Here is a 15,512-nt window from a genome sequence, read left to right as displayed (position 1 = left end):
GAGCGTCAGTGACATACTTCTTAAATTGGACAGAATCAAGAAGTTTAGCATATTTATTGGAGCACTAAGATCAGCAATAATATGAATTATGTATGACCTCGATGAGGTGTGTGTGTGTGTGTGTGTGTGTATGAGTGTTGGTGTCTTTATTACTTTTCGGTATGTGAATCCATTTCACATGAATTGGTTCTCAGCAGTTTGACTGGGACTAGGCATCTGTCCCAAATGGCACACTATTCCATATATAGTGCACTTATTTGAACCCATATGTGTCCTGGTCAAAAGGAGTGCATTATTTTGTGAATAGGGTGCCATTTAAGACGCAGCCTACAGACTTGATTAATCCCATCAAATCCCTCAGGCTAATACACCAATATACCAGCTGATTGGATGGATACTTGAGACTCCTCTCATATGATGTACCAAACTGTATTTCAGTATTAATGTCATGAATCTCTTGTGGACTGACCAAATGATGCAAGATTTTACTTCTAGGTTAACCAATATTATATTTTCATCTCCTGGAAACTCAACTGATAAGGTTTGTTTCAAACGGAGTATAGCATATTTAGATTCCAGGCTATTTGCCTACTGCTTTTGACGTCTGAAATAAGGCCGATTCCACAACCATGGTCTGTGGAGATCTCAGTGGCAATTTATAGGAATTATGGCCTCAGTTAACAAAATTGACTAGATCATGCATCCAATTCCACAGACATGTTCCTAATCTAAAAAACGAATCACAAAAAATCGATTCCAGTTTGTAAGGCTACCTCAGGGTTCCACAAAAGTGGAATGCATTTCTGACCACCGTTAGGTGGCACTGTTGCAATGTTCGCCAGAAGCCCCGAGGTGTGCAAGGGGATGGAGATTGGAGAGCGCAATTGCCCCTGTCTATCTGTGCGTGTTCAAATGATGTAATGCAACGGCATATGTGTGGGTGAGAAGAGAGAGGGACCATGTTATTTTTCTCCGTGGTTAAACTGGATTTACAGTACCGGGCTCGCGCTGTCCCCAATTGAGAGGCATTATCATGTACGGCGATGGAAAGGGCACTGTTTGGGACAGAGTCGGACGCCCCCGACGGGACTGCATGTGCTACCTCGGACCTCCGACAACTTTGATGCCCATGTAAGAATTATGATGAAGTTCTCAGTAGACTAGACTGTTCCAAAATTAGATAGGCTACACTGCATAGTAGCCAATCGAGTCAGTAAGAGCCTATACAACTAGGCTGTTGTTGGAAAATGTTCTTCATGCGTCCATGCGTAAAAGCAATTGCGGATAAAATAACCTTTGATAAAATAGCCTAAACAAGAATGACAAGTTAATTAGTCTAAGTCTACACTGAATGGTTACCTTCTGTTCAATTTTGACTGTTAATTGTTTATCTCACGGGCTTTGTGTTTTATCTTACCTGCAACTGCATTAACTGCACTGAAAATAATCGATTCCAGGTTGTAGGATACAATTTTGATTTAAAAAAAATGATATTCCTACATATGAAAGTTACAGTAACACATTAGTATCCAAACAATTGAATTAAATAACGTATCAGGCTATATGACTGTAAGCATTTATGGTCCAGCTGACGACTGGGCTAATGATAGGCGAAAGCTAGTTGTGTTCATGTCATGCGAGTCCCTGAACCTCAGCATAATAGCCTACCGTTTAAACAGTCGGCAATTAGCCTAGAACAGATAGACACGGAGCACGACATAGTTAACGACGCGCATTCCCCATACAAATAAAGATCAGATAGGATAGGCTACTATTCCCTCAACTCCGATTTCCCAGCGTACGTTAGTCATACAACGCCTCATGGTGGCTGGGAGCAGCAAGAAAGAAAAAGAATGGTAACATATACTAGTATAGTTTTTGTTTTTCCCTGCGCCATTGGATAATATTATCCAGAGGAAGAGATGCCTAGGCCTACTGGTACAATGACGCGCACTGGCGCAGGCTTCATAGACTGTCACAATTGCTTTGTCCTCATCCTTCCAAATCGCGTTGGCTCGATTTATTCATTAGCTACCAAAGCCTACGTGTAGGCTATCTTAACTCTATCGTTTTAATAAGGATTGCACAGTGAATGTATATACAGTACACAGCACTGTGGTCGCCCAGTCACTTTCGCTTAGCTTCTCTCTCCATCTCTGCCCCTCTCGAGCACATGGTCAGTGAAGGATGAAGATTTCCCGCTCTATGGCCTCCCAGCAGGGGCGCGTGGCTTCCACCAGTGTTGGAGGGAAACCAAACCAGCTCTTAACATTAGTGGTTGACTGAGTTGAAATTGACCGTGGGGAATCATGTTTTATCTTGTCCCGTCGACCACGGCCCTTCCGTCCGCACGCATTAGAACTCTCGCAATCCGCTTGGTCTGAACGGGCCTCACCTCCCGCTCATGGTTCCGGACACTCTTCTAACCGCCTCTCATGTCATACTCTTTCTACAGCGGGATGCGGAAGTCTCCCGATGTGAGTCCCAGACGGCTTTCGGACATCAGCCCCCAACTGAGACAACTGAAGTATCTGGTTGTGGACGAGTCTATCAAAGAGGACACTTTAAAATCGTCCCGTTCCTTTGAAGACATTAACAGCGCGTCGATAGAGGAGCGGATCTTGAGGATCACTGGATACTATGGCTATCAGCCTTGGAACGCTGTCTACACCAACAGTGAGTTGACCAGTTTGCCTTTTTTTAAATATTTTTTTTACAATTAGCTGCCTACCTGTGACTGTTACATGAATTATGATGTGTAGAGTTTGTGTGATTTAAACTTTTATTGGGAATTTAGAAGTATTGAATTATGGGCTATATATATATTTGACCTAAGTGTCGTGCCAATATCCATAACAGTCCAGACTAAATGTGCAAGATACCTAGAAACACGGTAAGAGAAATAGCCTTTGTTTGAATTAGTGTGAACTATAAAAGTTGAGACAAAACATAATAAATGCTGTGTGTGCTCTCTCTGTGTGTGTGTGTGTGTGTGTGTGTGTGTGTGTGTATCCCGCAGCTCCTAAGAACTAGCCTCTTTCACTATAATTAGCTGCATCAGTTGCTACCAAACAGCAATTAGCCTGTGAATTACAGTGTTTGGTGTTTTGTTATGCATTAATCGCCTAATTATATATGCATGGCTGTTGCAGTGGGGGTGAGAGTTGGGGCAAAGCAGCCCTGTTGTTTCAGCTGAATCATGTAAAAAGAATCACACAAACATTACACACACACGCACGCACGCACACAGGCACACACACACACACACACACACACACACACACACACACACACACACACACACACACACACACACACACACACACACACACACACACACACACACACACACACACACACACACACACACACACACAGAGAGAGTAGTGCCCAGAATTTAAACAATGAGTGAATATAGACAGGGAAGTCATGACCATCTTCATTAGGCACCTGCATTAATGTCATTATTCAGGTCAGGAAGAGAGGGTAAACGACAACACTTTGCTTAGGAATTAACTTTTCATCCTGCAGACAAGTTTTCAATGCATATAAAGCCGCTGCTCTGTAAGCCAAAGTTCCAGTGTTGTGCCTAACATACTGTATACAGTAGGTTATGCGTGATGATGTTGATGATGATCACGATGATGTGTGTATGTTTTTCAACCCCTTGGGATAAGCAGCATGTTGTGGGCGTGTGTGGGAGCAAACTGTAGACACCCAAACAGGTGATGTCACTGTCTTGCCTTGGTGGGTTCTTTGTGTGATGTCCTAGTTACAGTCCTATACAGACAGCAAAAACAAAGGACCCACACACACAGAAAGAGAGAGGGATATGGAGGTGTAAAAAACAAAGGACCCACACACACAGAAAGAGAGAGGGATATGGAGGTGTAAAAAACAAAGGACCCACACACACAGAAAGGGTGTAAAAAACAAAGGACCCACACACACAGAAAGAGAGAGGGATATGCAGGTGTGAAAACAAAGGACCCACACACACAGAAAGAGAGAGGGATATGGAGGTGTGAAAACAAAGGACCCATACACACAGAAAGAGAGAGGGATATGGAGGTGTAAAAAACAAAGGACCCACACACACAGAAAGAGAGAGGGATATGGAGGTGTAAAAAACAAAGGACCCACACACACAGAAAGAGAGAGGGATATGGAGGTGTAAAAACAAAGGACCCACACACACAGAAAGAGAGAGGGATATGGAGGTGTAAAAAACAAAGGACCCACACACACAGAAAGAGAGAGGGATATGGAGGTGTGAAAACAAAGGACCCACACACACAGAAAGAGAGAGGGATATGGAGGTGTAAAAAACAAAGGACCCACACACACAGAAAGAGAGAGGGATATGGAGGTGTAAAAAACAAAGGACCCACACACACAGAAAGAGAGAGGGATATGGAGGTGTGAAAACAGGACTTTCCGTGGCATGGAGAAAACATTCCATTTCAGTCTCGTTCACATGAGCCACATGAACCTGAGTAGTGTTTTATGACACAAACAAATGTGTATTTTTAAAGAAAGAGTAGTTAAAATGAGGCTTTAGATGCTTCTAATCATCTTCAAAGGTTATGTGAACCAGTTATTCACTGACACCCATTTCTCTGCCTTCACTGTTGGGAAGGTTTTCTAAAACCTTTAGCCACCCCAGCCTTTTCCAAAAATGTACTGTGTTTTGTTATTTTGGGAAGAGATAGGTTTACATTTGTTTTTGCCAAACTCACACTGCTGTGTGTTTCTTGCTGTAATTTACTTGTGCTATCATCGCAAACACAGCATGTCACGGCTGGGCCCTGGTCAGAAGTACTGTTACTATATAGGGAATAGGGTGCCAGGCCTGGTCAGAAGTAGTGTACTATATAGGGAATAGGGTGCCTCTACCAGCCGTGAAATGAGACTGGTTTCTATATAAGCTCAGTGGTTTGGCCATGACGCATGCATGCGCGCACACACACACACACACACACACACACACACACACACACACACACACACACACACACACACACACACACACACACACACACACACACACACACACACACACACACACACACACACACACACAGTCTGACATGAGTTTAGCCTCCTGTGTTACTGTCTCTTCTGAGCAGCAGTGATTGGTGGACAGAGACACAAGCTGTGTTCGAATACCCATACTAACATACTGTATGCTACATACTTAATGAGTATATACTACATACTATATACTATTAGCTCATTTTAGTATACGGTAAATGAACAGTATGCTTTCAGTTGAACGTACTAGGTCTTAGCCTGTCTACCGAAAGTTGATGCTGTTGCTATGCAACCTCTTGCTAGCTAGTTAAATCAAATCAAATCACAGTTTATTTGTCACGTGCGCCGAATACAACAGGTGTAGACCTTACAGTGAAATGCTTACTTACAGGCTCTAACCAATAGTGCGAAAAAAAGGTATGTGTGTGTGTGTGTGTGTGTGTGTGTGTGTGTGTGTGTGTGTGTGTGTGTGTGTGTGTGTGTGTGTGTGTGTGTGTGTGTGTGTAGGTAAGTAAAGAAATAAAACAACAGTAAAAAACATTTGAAAATAAGAGTAGCAAGGCTATATACAGACACCTGTTAGTCAGGCTTATTGAGGTAGTATGTACATGTAGGTATGGTTAAAGTGACTATGCATATATGATGAACAGAGAGTAGTAGTAGCGTAAAAGAGGGGTTGGCGGGTGGTGGGACACAATGCAGATAGCCTGGTTAGCCAATGTGCGGTAGCACTGGTTGGTCGGGCCAATTGAGGTAGTATGTACATGTAAATATGGTTAAAGTGACTATGCATATATGATGAACAGAGAGTAGCAGTAGCGTAAATAGAGGGGTTGGGGGGGCACACAATGCAAATAGTCCGGGTAGCCATTTGGTTACCTGTTCAGGAGTCTTATGGCTTGGGGGTGAAAGCTGTTTAGAAGCCTTTTTGTCCTAGACTTGGCACTCTGGTACTGTTTGCCATGCGGTAGTAGAGAGAACAGTCTATGACAGGGGTGGCTGGTGTCTTTGACCATTTGTAGGGCCTTCCTCTGACACCGCCTGGTGTAGAGGTCCTGGATGGCAGGCAGCTTTGCCCCAGTGATGTACTGGGCCGTACATACTACCCTCTGAAGTGCCTTGCGGTCGGAGGTCGAGCTAGTTAGACATTTTACGTCTTCGGGTGTGTTCTTAAATTCAATCTGGAGTGCCAGAGTGCGCTTGTAAATTCAGAGCATTGTCAGATTGTCCATTTGTAAAATCAGAGTGTTTCGCTCTCGGAGCGCACACTGGACACTCGGACCGAGGAGTTGGGTTGATTTGAGCATTCTGAACTTGCTAGCTACTTCCAGACACAAATGAGACTACTCTGACCATTTTACTCGCCCTAGCAAAGCTGGTTAGGTAGTTTTAATGTTATTCAGAGTGTTAGTGACTGTAACTGTGCTGCTGGCAACAATTTAATTACGCTTTTTGCCGACGACGTTAACTGACACAGCCATATTCAACTGGTTTTGAGGCTCGTAAATTCATTATTCTGCGCTCCGGTACACTCATAAGAGAGTGCTCTGAAATCGATGTAGATAGCCAGAGAGAATTTAAGAAAGCACACGAATGTCCATTGAGAACGCACAATGACTATACCACTTAGCTAAGCTAAGAATGATGGGAATAATCAAGTCAATAAACGTTGGGTAGTTAGTTAGATAGCCTATAGTTAATATACTGGCAAGTTTGATGTATAAGTAGCCAACTAATGCTAGGTAGCTAGCTAACAACATACCGGTACATACTGCTGTAATGATACGCTATGTGGTTCGTAAGGACAGCGTAGCTAACAAATTGTCAGCCAATATAATGTGGAAGGTAACTTATTTGAAAAGTCATTACTTTATTACATTGCTCAACATTTTCTTAACATTTGTCATAATTAGTTAAAGCAGTAAATTTGTTTTCGCTCTCGTTGTACTTCGACTGCATATTTTCGTCCATTTTCTTCAAATCTGGAAACGACGTGTAGCCACGCCCATTTCCTAAAGAATTGCATTATGGGCCCGAAAGTACGGAAATAGTGTCCTCTGCGTGTATACTTCATATTTTGCCGAATTTAGTATGACATCCTGGAACTTTTGGGTTACTAACTATATCCATACTATGACCAATAAGAATACTACATACTCAATTTACTTCACAAATAGTATGGTTAGTGCAGTTAGTATGAGTATTCAAACAGAGCTACAGTCTTTAGCTTCCTGTTGGCATGGTCCAACATCTACACTAAAATTGTCAAGTCCCATCCTCACTAGTATTTACAGTAACTAGCCTTGTCTGAGCCACAACGGCCTATAGGGTAGGAGCCTATCTCCAGTTTCTCTAGCGTTGGGCACCCCCAGGACCAAACACTAGTATTTATTACCGTTGTTTAAATATAGCTGGAGCTTTCAGAGACACACAGTGAGCTAACTAGACTAGTATGGAGACATTGTGGATGGAACATTGGACTGGGCCTGCCAACTGCCTGTTCTGTTATCATACCACTGCCACTCTGTCTGCCTGGAACTCTTCACCATATAGGCCAGCAGGACAGGATACCTTGTAAGGCAGTAACATCATAGACATTTAAATGTTGTTAACAATAGCACTCCTCCTTTCCCAACATATTCTTCTTTGTTTGGGTTAATGGCTGTTGGAAATAAATACATTAATAAATGAACAAATTAATGAATGACTCTTATTTGACAATCTTAAAAAGGTATAGGGTTGTTTTAACTATGAGAAAACAACAAACCACCCTTACTATTGAGGGTAATGTCTGTGTAATATTACCATTAGGGGTAATGTATGTGTTATGTTACCTTTAGGGGTAATGTCTGTATAATGTTACCATTGGGGGTGATGTCTGTGTAATGTTACCATTGGGTAATGTCTGTGTAATGTTACCATTGGGTAATGTCTGTGTAATGTTACCATTGGGGGTGATGTCTGTGTAATGTTACCATTGGGGGTGATGTCTGTGTAATGTTACCATTGGGGGATATGTCTGTGTAATGTTACCATGGGGGTAATGTCTGCATAATGGTATCATTAGGGGTAATGTCAGTGTAATGTTATCATTGGGGGTAATGTCTGTATAATGTTACAATTAGGGGTAATGTCTGTGTAATGCTATCGTTAAGGGTAATGTCTGTATAATGTTACCATTGGGGGTAATGCCTGTGTACTGTTATCATTGGGGTAATGTCTGTATAATGTTACCATTGGGGGTAATGTCTGCATAATGGTATCATTAGGGGTAATGTCAGTGTAATGTTATCATTGGGGGTAATGTCTGTATAATGTTACAATTAGGGGTAATGTCTGTGTAATGTTACCATTGGGGGTAATGTCTGTATAATGTCATCATTAGGGGTAATGTCTGTGTAATATTACCATTAGGGGTAATGTATGTGTTATGTTACCTTTAGGGGTAATGTCTGTATAATGTTACCATTGGGGGTGATGTCTGTGTAATGTTACCATTGGGTAATGTCTGTGTAATGTTACCATTGGGTAATGTCTGTGTAATGTTACCATTGGGGGTGATGTCTGTGTAATGTTACCATTGGGGGTGATGTCTGTGTAATGTTACCATTGGGGGATATGTCTGTGTAATGTTACCATGGGGGTAATGTCTGCATAATGGTATCATTAGGGGTAATGTCAGTGTAATGTTATCATTGGGGGTAATGTCTGTATAATGTTACAATTAGGGGTAATGTCTGTGTAATGCTATCGTTAAGGGTAATGTCTGTATAATGTTACCATTGGGGGTAATGCCTGTGTACTGTTATCATTGGGGTAATGTCTGTATAATGTTACCATTGGGGGTAATGTCTGCATAATGGTATCATTAGGGGTAATGTCAGTGTAATGTTATCATTGGGGGTAATGTCTGTATAATGTTACAATTAGGGGTAATGTCTGTGTAATGTTACCATTGGGGGTAATGTCTGTATAATGTCATCATTAGGGGTAATGTTACCATTAGGGGCAATGTCAGTGTAATGTTACCATTGGGGGTAATGTATGTATAATGTTACCACTGGGGGTGATGTCTGTATAATGTTACCATTGGGGGTAATGTCTAAGTAATGTTACCATTGGGGGTAATGTCTGTATAATGTTATCATTAGGGGCAATGTCTGTGTTATGTTACCATTAGGGGTAATGTCTGTGTTATGTTATTATTGGGGGCAATGTATGTGTAATGTTATCATTGGGGGTAATGTCTGTATAATGTTACCATTAGGGGTAATGTCTGTGTTATGTTATCATTAGGGGCAATGTCTGTGTTATGTTATCATTAGGGGTAATGTCTGTGTAATGTTATCATTAGGGGTAATGTCTGTGTAATGTTACCATTGGGGGTAATGTCTGTGTAATGTTACCATTTGGGGTAATGTCTGTGTAATGTTACCATTGGGGGTAATGTCTATGTTATGTTATCATTAGGGGTAATGTCTGTGTTATGTTATCATCAGGGGTAATGTCTGTGTTATGTTACCATTGGGGGTAATGTCTGTGTAATGTTATCATTAGGGGCAATGTCTGTGTTATGTTACCATTAGGGGTAATGTCTGTGTAGTGTGTGTGTGTGTGTGTGTGTGTGTGTGTGTGTGTGTGTTTATTTAAATATAAATACAGTGGGGAGAACAAGTATTTGATACACTGCCGATTTTGCAGGTTTTCCTACTTACAAAGCATGTAGAGGTCTGTCATTTTTATCATAGGTACACTTCAACTGTGAGAGACGGAATCAAAAACAAAAATCCAGAAAATCACATCGTATGATTTTTAAGTAATTAATTTGCATTTCATTGCATGACATAAGTATTTGATCACCTACCAACCAGAAAGAATTCCGGCTCTCACAGACCTGTTAGTTTTTCTTTAAGAAGCCCTCCTGTTCTCCACTCATTACCTGTATTAACTGCACCTGTTTGAACTCGTTACCTGTATAAAAGACACCTGTCCACACACTCAAACCGACTCCAACCTCTCCACAATGGCCAAGACCAGAGAGCTGTGTAAGGACATCAGGGATAAAATTGTAGACCTGCACAAGGCTGGGGTGGGCTACAGGACAAAAGGCAAGCAGCTTGGTGATGCTTTTCTGCAAAGGGGACAGGACGACTGCACTGTATTGAGGGGAGGATGGATGGGGCCATGTATCGCGAGATCTTGGCCAACAACCTCCTTCCATCAGTAAGAGCATTGAAGATGGGTCGTGGCTGGGTCTTCCAGCATGACAACGACCCGTAACACACAGCCAGGGCAACTAAGGAGTGGCTCCGTAAGAAGCATCTCAAGGTCCTGGAGTGGCCTAGCCAGTCTCCAGACCTGAACACAATAGAACATCTTTGGAGGGAGCTGAAAGTCTGTATTGCCCAGCGACAGCCCCGAAACCTGAAGGATCTGGAGAAGGTCTGTATGGAGGAGTGGGCCAAAATCCCTGCTGCAATGTGTGCAAATCTGGTCAAGAACTACAAGGAAACGTATGATCTCTGTAATTGCAAACAAAGGTTTCTGTACCAAATATTAAGTTATGCTTTTCTGATGTATCAAATACTTATGTCATGCAATAAAATGCAAATGAATTACTTAAAAATCATAAAATGAGATTTTATGGATTTTTGTTTTAGATTCCGTCTCTCACAGTTGAAGTGTACCTATGATAAAAATTACAGACCTCTACATGCTTTGTAAGTAGGAAAACCTGCAAAATCGGCAGTGTATCAAATACTTGTTCTCCCCACTGTATATATATATGTTTCACCTTTATTTAACCATGTAGGCTATTTGAGAACAAGTTCTCATTTGCAACTGCGACCTGGCCAAGATAAAGCATAGCAATTCAACGCATACAACAACACAGAGTTGCACATGGAATAAACAAACATACAGTCAATAATACAGTAGAAAAAGTCTACATACAGTATGTGTGTGTAAGACTCTGGCCAGGGCGTGTGACAGTGTGCATTACACAGGAAAGGGAGATGTTTCTGCCTATACGTGCACACTGGGCAGAGATGGGTCTGAGGGCCACACACTACAACAACAACATCAACATGGGTGGCCTGCTGAGGCTGAAATGACATGTATCTGAATTATTTATCAAATAGGAAACAAATGAAACAGCCAGAACTGGGCCTGCTATATTTCTAATGTCAGACAGGAACAGACTGTCTAATGAAGCCTCACATAATTACATCAAATCAAAGTAGGCCAACATGTCAGAACTTGTTGTACACCATATGGTCACTTGACAGCCACGCTTCTTAAATGTCCAACTCCCTAGCCCTCCCATTTCCATTAAACATGCAGTATCGCGCTGAGAGTCTTCTGGGTATATGACACCATTTATGGGTTTTGTTGTGTGAGTTGTATGTTTTGGATATCAGTTATATAGTGTAAATACTGCAGCCATTCTAATAGGCTGGAATTTGACTGGAACTTGTGTCCTAACTGAGAAGGCTTTGGAAGGAACCTCCCACTTTGAGTAGGACCCTCGCTAGCCCACTGGGCACATACTGGTTGAATCGATGTTGTTTTAATGTAATTTGGCAACGTATTGCGATGTGGAATCTATGGAGAAAATATATTCAAACATAAAATGTTATTATCAATATTGAAAAAAGGTCAAATAAAATGTAGAATGAAATAATAAATTAAATGTCATTTCAGCCACCCAATATATATTGAATATAGGATGAAAAATATTTTTTTCATTTCTATGTGGAATTTGTAATGTATACATACACTGCTCAAAAAAATAAAGGGAACACTTAAACAACACAATGTAACTCCAAGTCAATCACACTTCTGTGAAATCAAACTGTCCACTTAGGAATCAACACTGATTGACAATACATTTCACATGCTGTTGTGCAAATGGAATAGACAAAAGGTGGAAATTATAGGCAATTAGCAAGATACCCCCAATAAAGGAGTGGTTCTGCAGGTGGTGACCACAGACATCTTCTCAGTTCCTATGCCTCCTGGCTGATGTTTTGGTCACTTTTGAATGCTGGCGGTGCTTTCACTCTAGTGGTAGCATGAGACGGAGTCTACAACCCACACAAGTGGCTCAGGTAGTGCAGCTCATCCAGGATGGCACATCAATGCGAGCTGTGGCAAGAAGGTTTGCTGTGTCTGTCAGCGTAGTGTCCAGAGCATGGAGGCGCTACCAGGAGACAGGCCAGTACATCAGGAGACGTGGAGGAGGCCGTAGGAGGGCAACAACCCAGCAGCAGGACCACTACCTCCGCCTTTGTGCAAGGAGGAGCACTGCCAGAGCCCTGCAAAATGACCTCCAGCAGGCCACAAACCAACACCCTTTAGTACCCAACTCTACCAACACCCTTTAGTATCCAACTCTACCAACACCCTTTAGTATCCAACTCTACCAACACCCTTTAGCATCCAACTCTACCAACACCCTTTAGTATCCAACTCTACCAACACCCTTTAGTATCCAACTCTACCAACACCCTTTAGCACCCAACTCTACCAACACCCTTTAACATCCAACTCTACCAACACCCTTTAGTATCCAACTCTACCAACACCCTTTAGTATCCAACTCTACCAACACCCTTTAGTATCCAACTCTACCAACACCCTTTAGTATCCAACTATACCAACACCCTTTAGCACCCATCTCTACCAACACCCTTTAACACCCAACTCTACCAACACCCTTTAGCACCCAACTCTACCAACACCCTTTAACACCCAACTCTACCAACACCCTTTACTACCCAACTCTACCAACACCCTTTAGCATCCAACTCTACCAACACCCTTTACTACCCAACTCTACCAACACCCTTTAGCACCCAACTCTACCAACACCCTTTAGCATCCAACTCTACCAACACCCTTTAACATCCAACTCTACCAACACCCTTTAGCACCCAACTCTACCAACACCCTTTAGTATCCAACTCTACCAACACCCTTTAGCACCCAACTCTACCAACACCCTTTAACATCCAACTCTACCAACACCCTTTAACATCCAACTCTACCAACACCCTTTAGCACCCAACTCCACCAACACCCATTAACATCCAACTCTACCAACACCATTTAGCACCCAACTCTACCAACACCCTTTAACATCCAACTCTACCAACACCATTTAGCACCCAACTCTACCAACACCCTTTAGTATCCAACTCTACCAACACCCTTTAGCACCCAACTCTACCAACACCGTTTAGCACCCAACTCTACCAACACCCTTTAGTACCCAACTCTACCAACACCCTTTACTACCCAACTCTACCAACACCCTTTAGCACCCAACTCTACCAATACCCTTTAGCACCCAACTCTACCAACACCCTTTAGCACCCAACTCTACCAACACCCTTTAGCACCCAACTCTACCAACACCCTTTAGCACCCAACTCTACCAACACCCTTTAGCACCCAACTCTACCAACACCCTTTAGCATCCAACTCTACCAACACCCTTTAACACCCAACTCTACCAACACCCTTTAGTATCCAACTCTACCAACACCCTTTAATATCCAACTCTACCAACACCCTTTAGTACCCAACTCTACCAACACCCTTTACTACCCAACTCTACCAACACCCTTTAGCACCCAACTCTACCAACACCCTTTAGTATGCAACTCTACCAACACCCTTTAATATCCAACTCTACCAACACCCTTTAGTATCCAACTCTACCAACACCCTTTAGCACCCAACTCTACCAACACCCTTTAGTATCCAACTCTACCAACACCCTTTAGCACCCAACTCTACCAACACCCTTTAACACCCAACTCTACCAACACCCTTTACTACCCAACTCTACCAACACCCTTTAGCACCCAACTCTACTAACACCCTTTAGCACCCAACTCTACCAACACCCTTTAGCACCCAACTCTACCAACACCCTTTAGCACCTAGCTCTACCAACACCCTTTAACACCCAACTCTACCAACACCCTTTAGCATCCAACTCTACCAACACCCTTTAGCATCCACCTCTACCAACACCCTTTATCACCCAACTCTACCAACACCCTTTAGCACCCAACTCTACCAACACCCTTTAGTACCCAACTCTACCAACACCCTTTAGTATCCAACTCTACCAACACCCTTTATCACCCAACTCTACCAACACCCTTTAGCACCCAACTCTACCAACACCCTTTACTACCCAACTCTACCAACACCCTTTAGCACCTAACTCTACCAACACCCTTTAGCACCCAACTCTACCAACACCCTTTAGTACCCAACTCTACCAACACCCTTTAGTATCCAACTCTACCAACACCCTTTATCACCCAACTCTACCAACACCCTTTAGCACCCAACTCTACCAACACCCTTTAGCACCCAACTCTACCAACACCCTTTAGCACCCAACTCTACCAACACCCTTTAATATCCAACTCTACCACCACCCTTTAGTACCCAACTCTACCAACACCCTTTAGTATCCAACTCTACCAACACCCTTTAGCACCCAACTCTACCAACACCCTTTAATATCCAACTCTACCAACACCCTTTAGCACCCAACTCTACCAACACCCTTTAGTACCCAACTCTACCAACACCCTTTAGTATCCAACTCTACCAACACCCTTTAGCATCCAACTCTACCAACACCCTTTAGCATCCAACTCTACCAACACCCTTTAGCACCCAACTCTACCAACACCCTTTAGCATCCAACTCTACCAACACCCTTTAGCATCCAACTCTACCAACACCCTTTAGCACCCAACTCTACCAACACCCTTTAGCCTCCAACTCTACCAACACCCTTTAGTACCCAACTCTACCAACACCCTTTAGTATCCAACTCTACCAACACCCTTTAGCATCCAACTCTACCAACACCCTTTAGCATCCAACTCTACCAACACCCTTTATCACCCAACTCTACCAACACCCTTTAGCACCCAACTCTACCAACACCCTTTAGCACCCAACTCTACCAACACCCTTTATCACCCAACTCTACCAACACCCTTTAGTATCCAACTCTACCAACACCCTTTATCACCCAACTCTACCAACACCCTTTAGCACCCAACTCTACCAACACCCTTTAGCATCCAACTCTACCAACACCCTTTAGCACCCAACTCTACCAACACCCTTTAGCATCCAACTCTACCAACACCATTTAGCACCCAACTCTACCAACACCCTTTAGCATCCAACTCTACCAACACCCTTTAGCACCCAACTCTACCAACACCCTTTAGTATCCAACTCTACCAACACCCTTTATTACCCAACTCTACCAACACCCTTTATCACCCAACTCTATCAACACCCTTTAGCACCCAACTCTACCAACACCCTTTAATATCCAACTCTACCAACACCCTTTAGCACCCAACTCTACCAACACCCTTTAGTACCCAACTCTACCAACACCCTTTAGTATCCAACTCTACCAACACCCTTTA

At 42.8% G+C, this 15,512-nt stretch overlaps 1 protein-coding gene across 1 annotated transcript in view; it reads left to right on the top strand.

Annotated features, from left to right (window-relative positions):
- Positions 1-844: 844 nt before the first annotated feature.
- Positions 845-15,512, top strand: part of LOC129862766 (putative thiamine transporter SLC35F3) — a 182,447-nt gene continuing 167,779 nt past the window's right edge. The window contains exons 1-2 of the mRNA XM_055934726.1: positions 845-1,131; positions 2,456-2,676. Coding sequence (XP_055790701.1) covers positions 1,034-1,131; positions 2,456-2,676 — 319 coding nt within the window. The 5' untranslated portion in view covers positions 845-1,033. The remainder of the gene's footprint in view (positions 1,132-2,455; positions 2,677-15,512) is intronic.

The sequence above is a fragment of the Salvelinus fontinalis genome, chromosome 1 (assembly GCF_029448725.1).
Source record: "Salvelinus fontinalis isolate EN_2023a chromosome 1, ASM2944872v1, whole genome shotgun sequence".
NCBI lineage: Eukaryota > Metazoa > Chordata > Actinopteri > Salmoniformes > Salmonidae > Salvelinus > Salvelinus fontinalis.
This window is presented reverse-complemented; position numbering and strand designations above follow the sequence as displayed.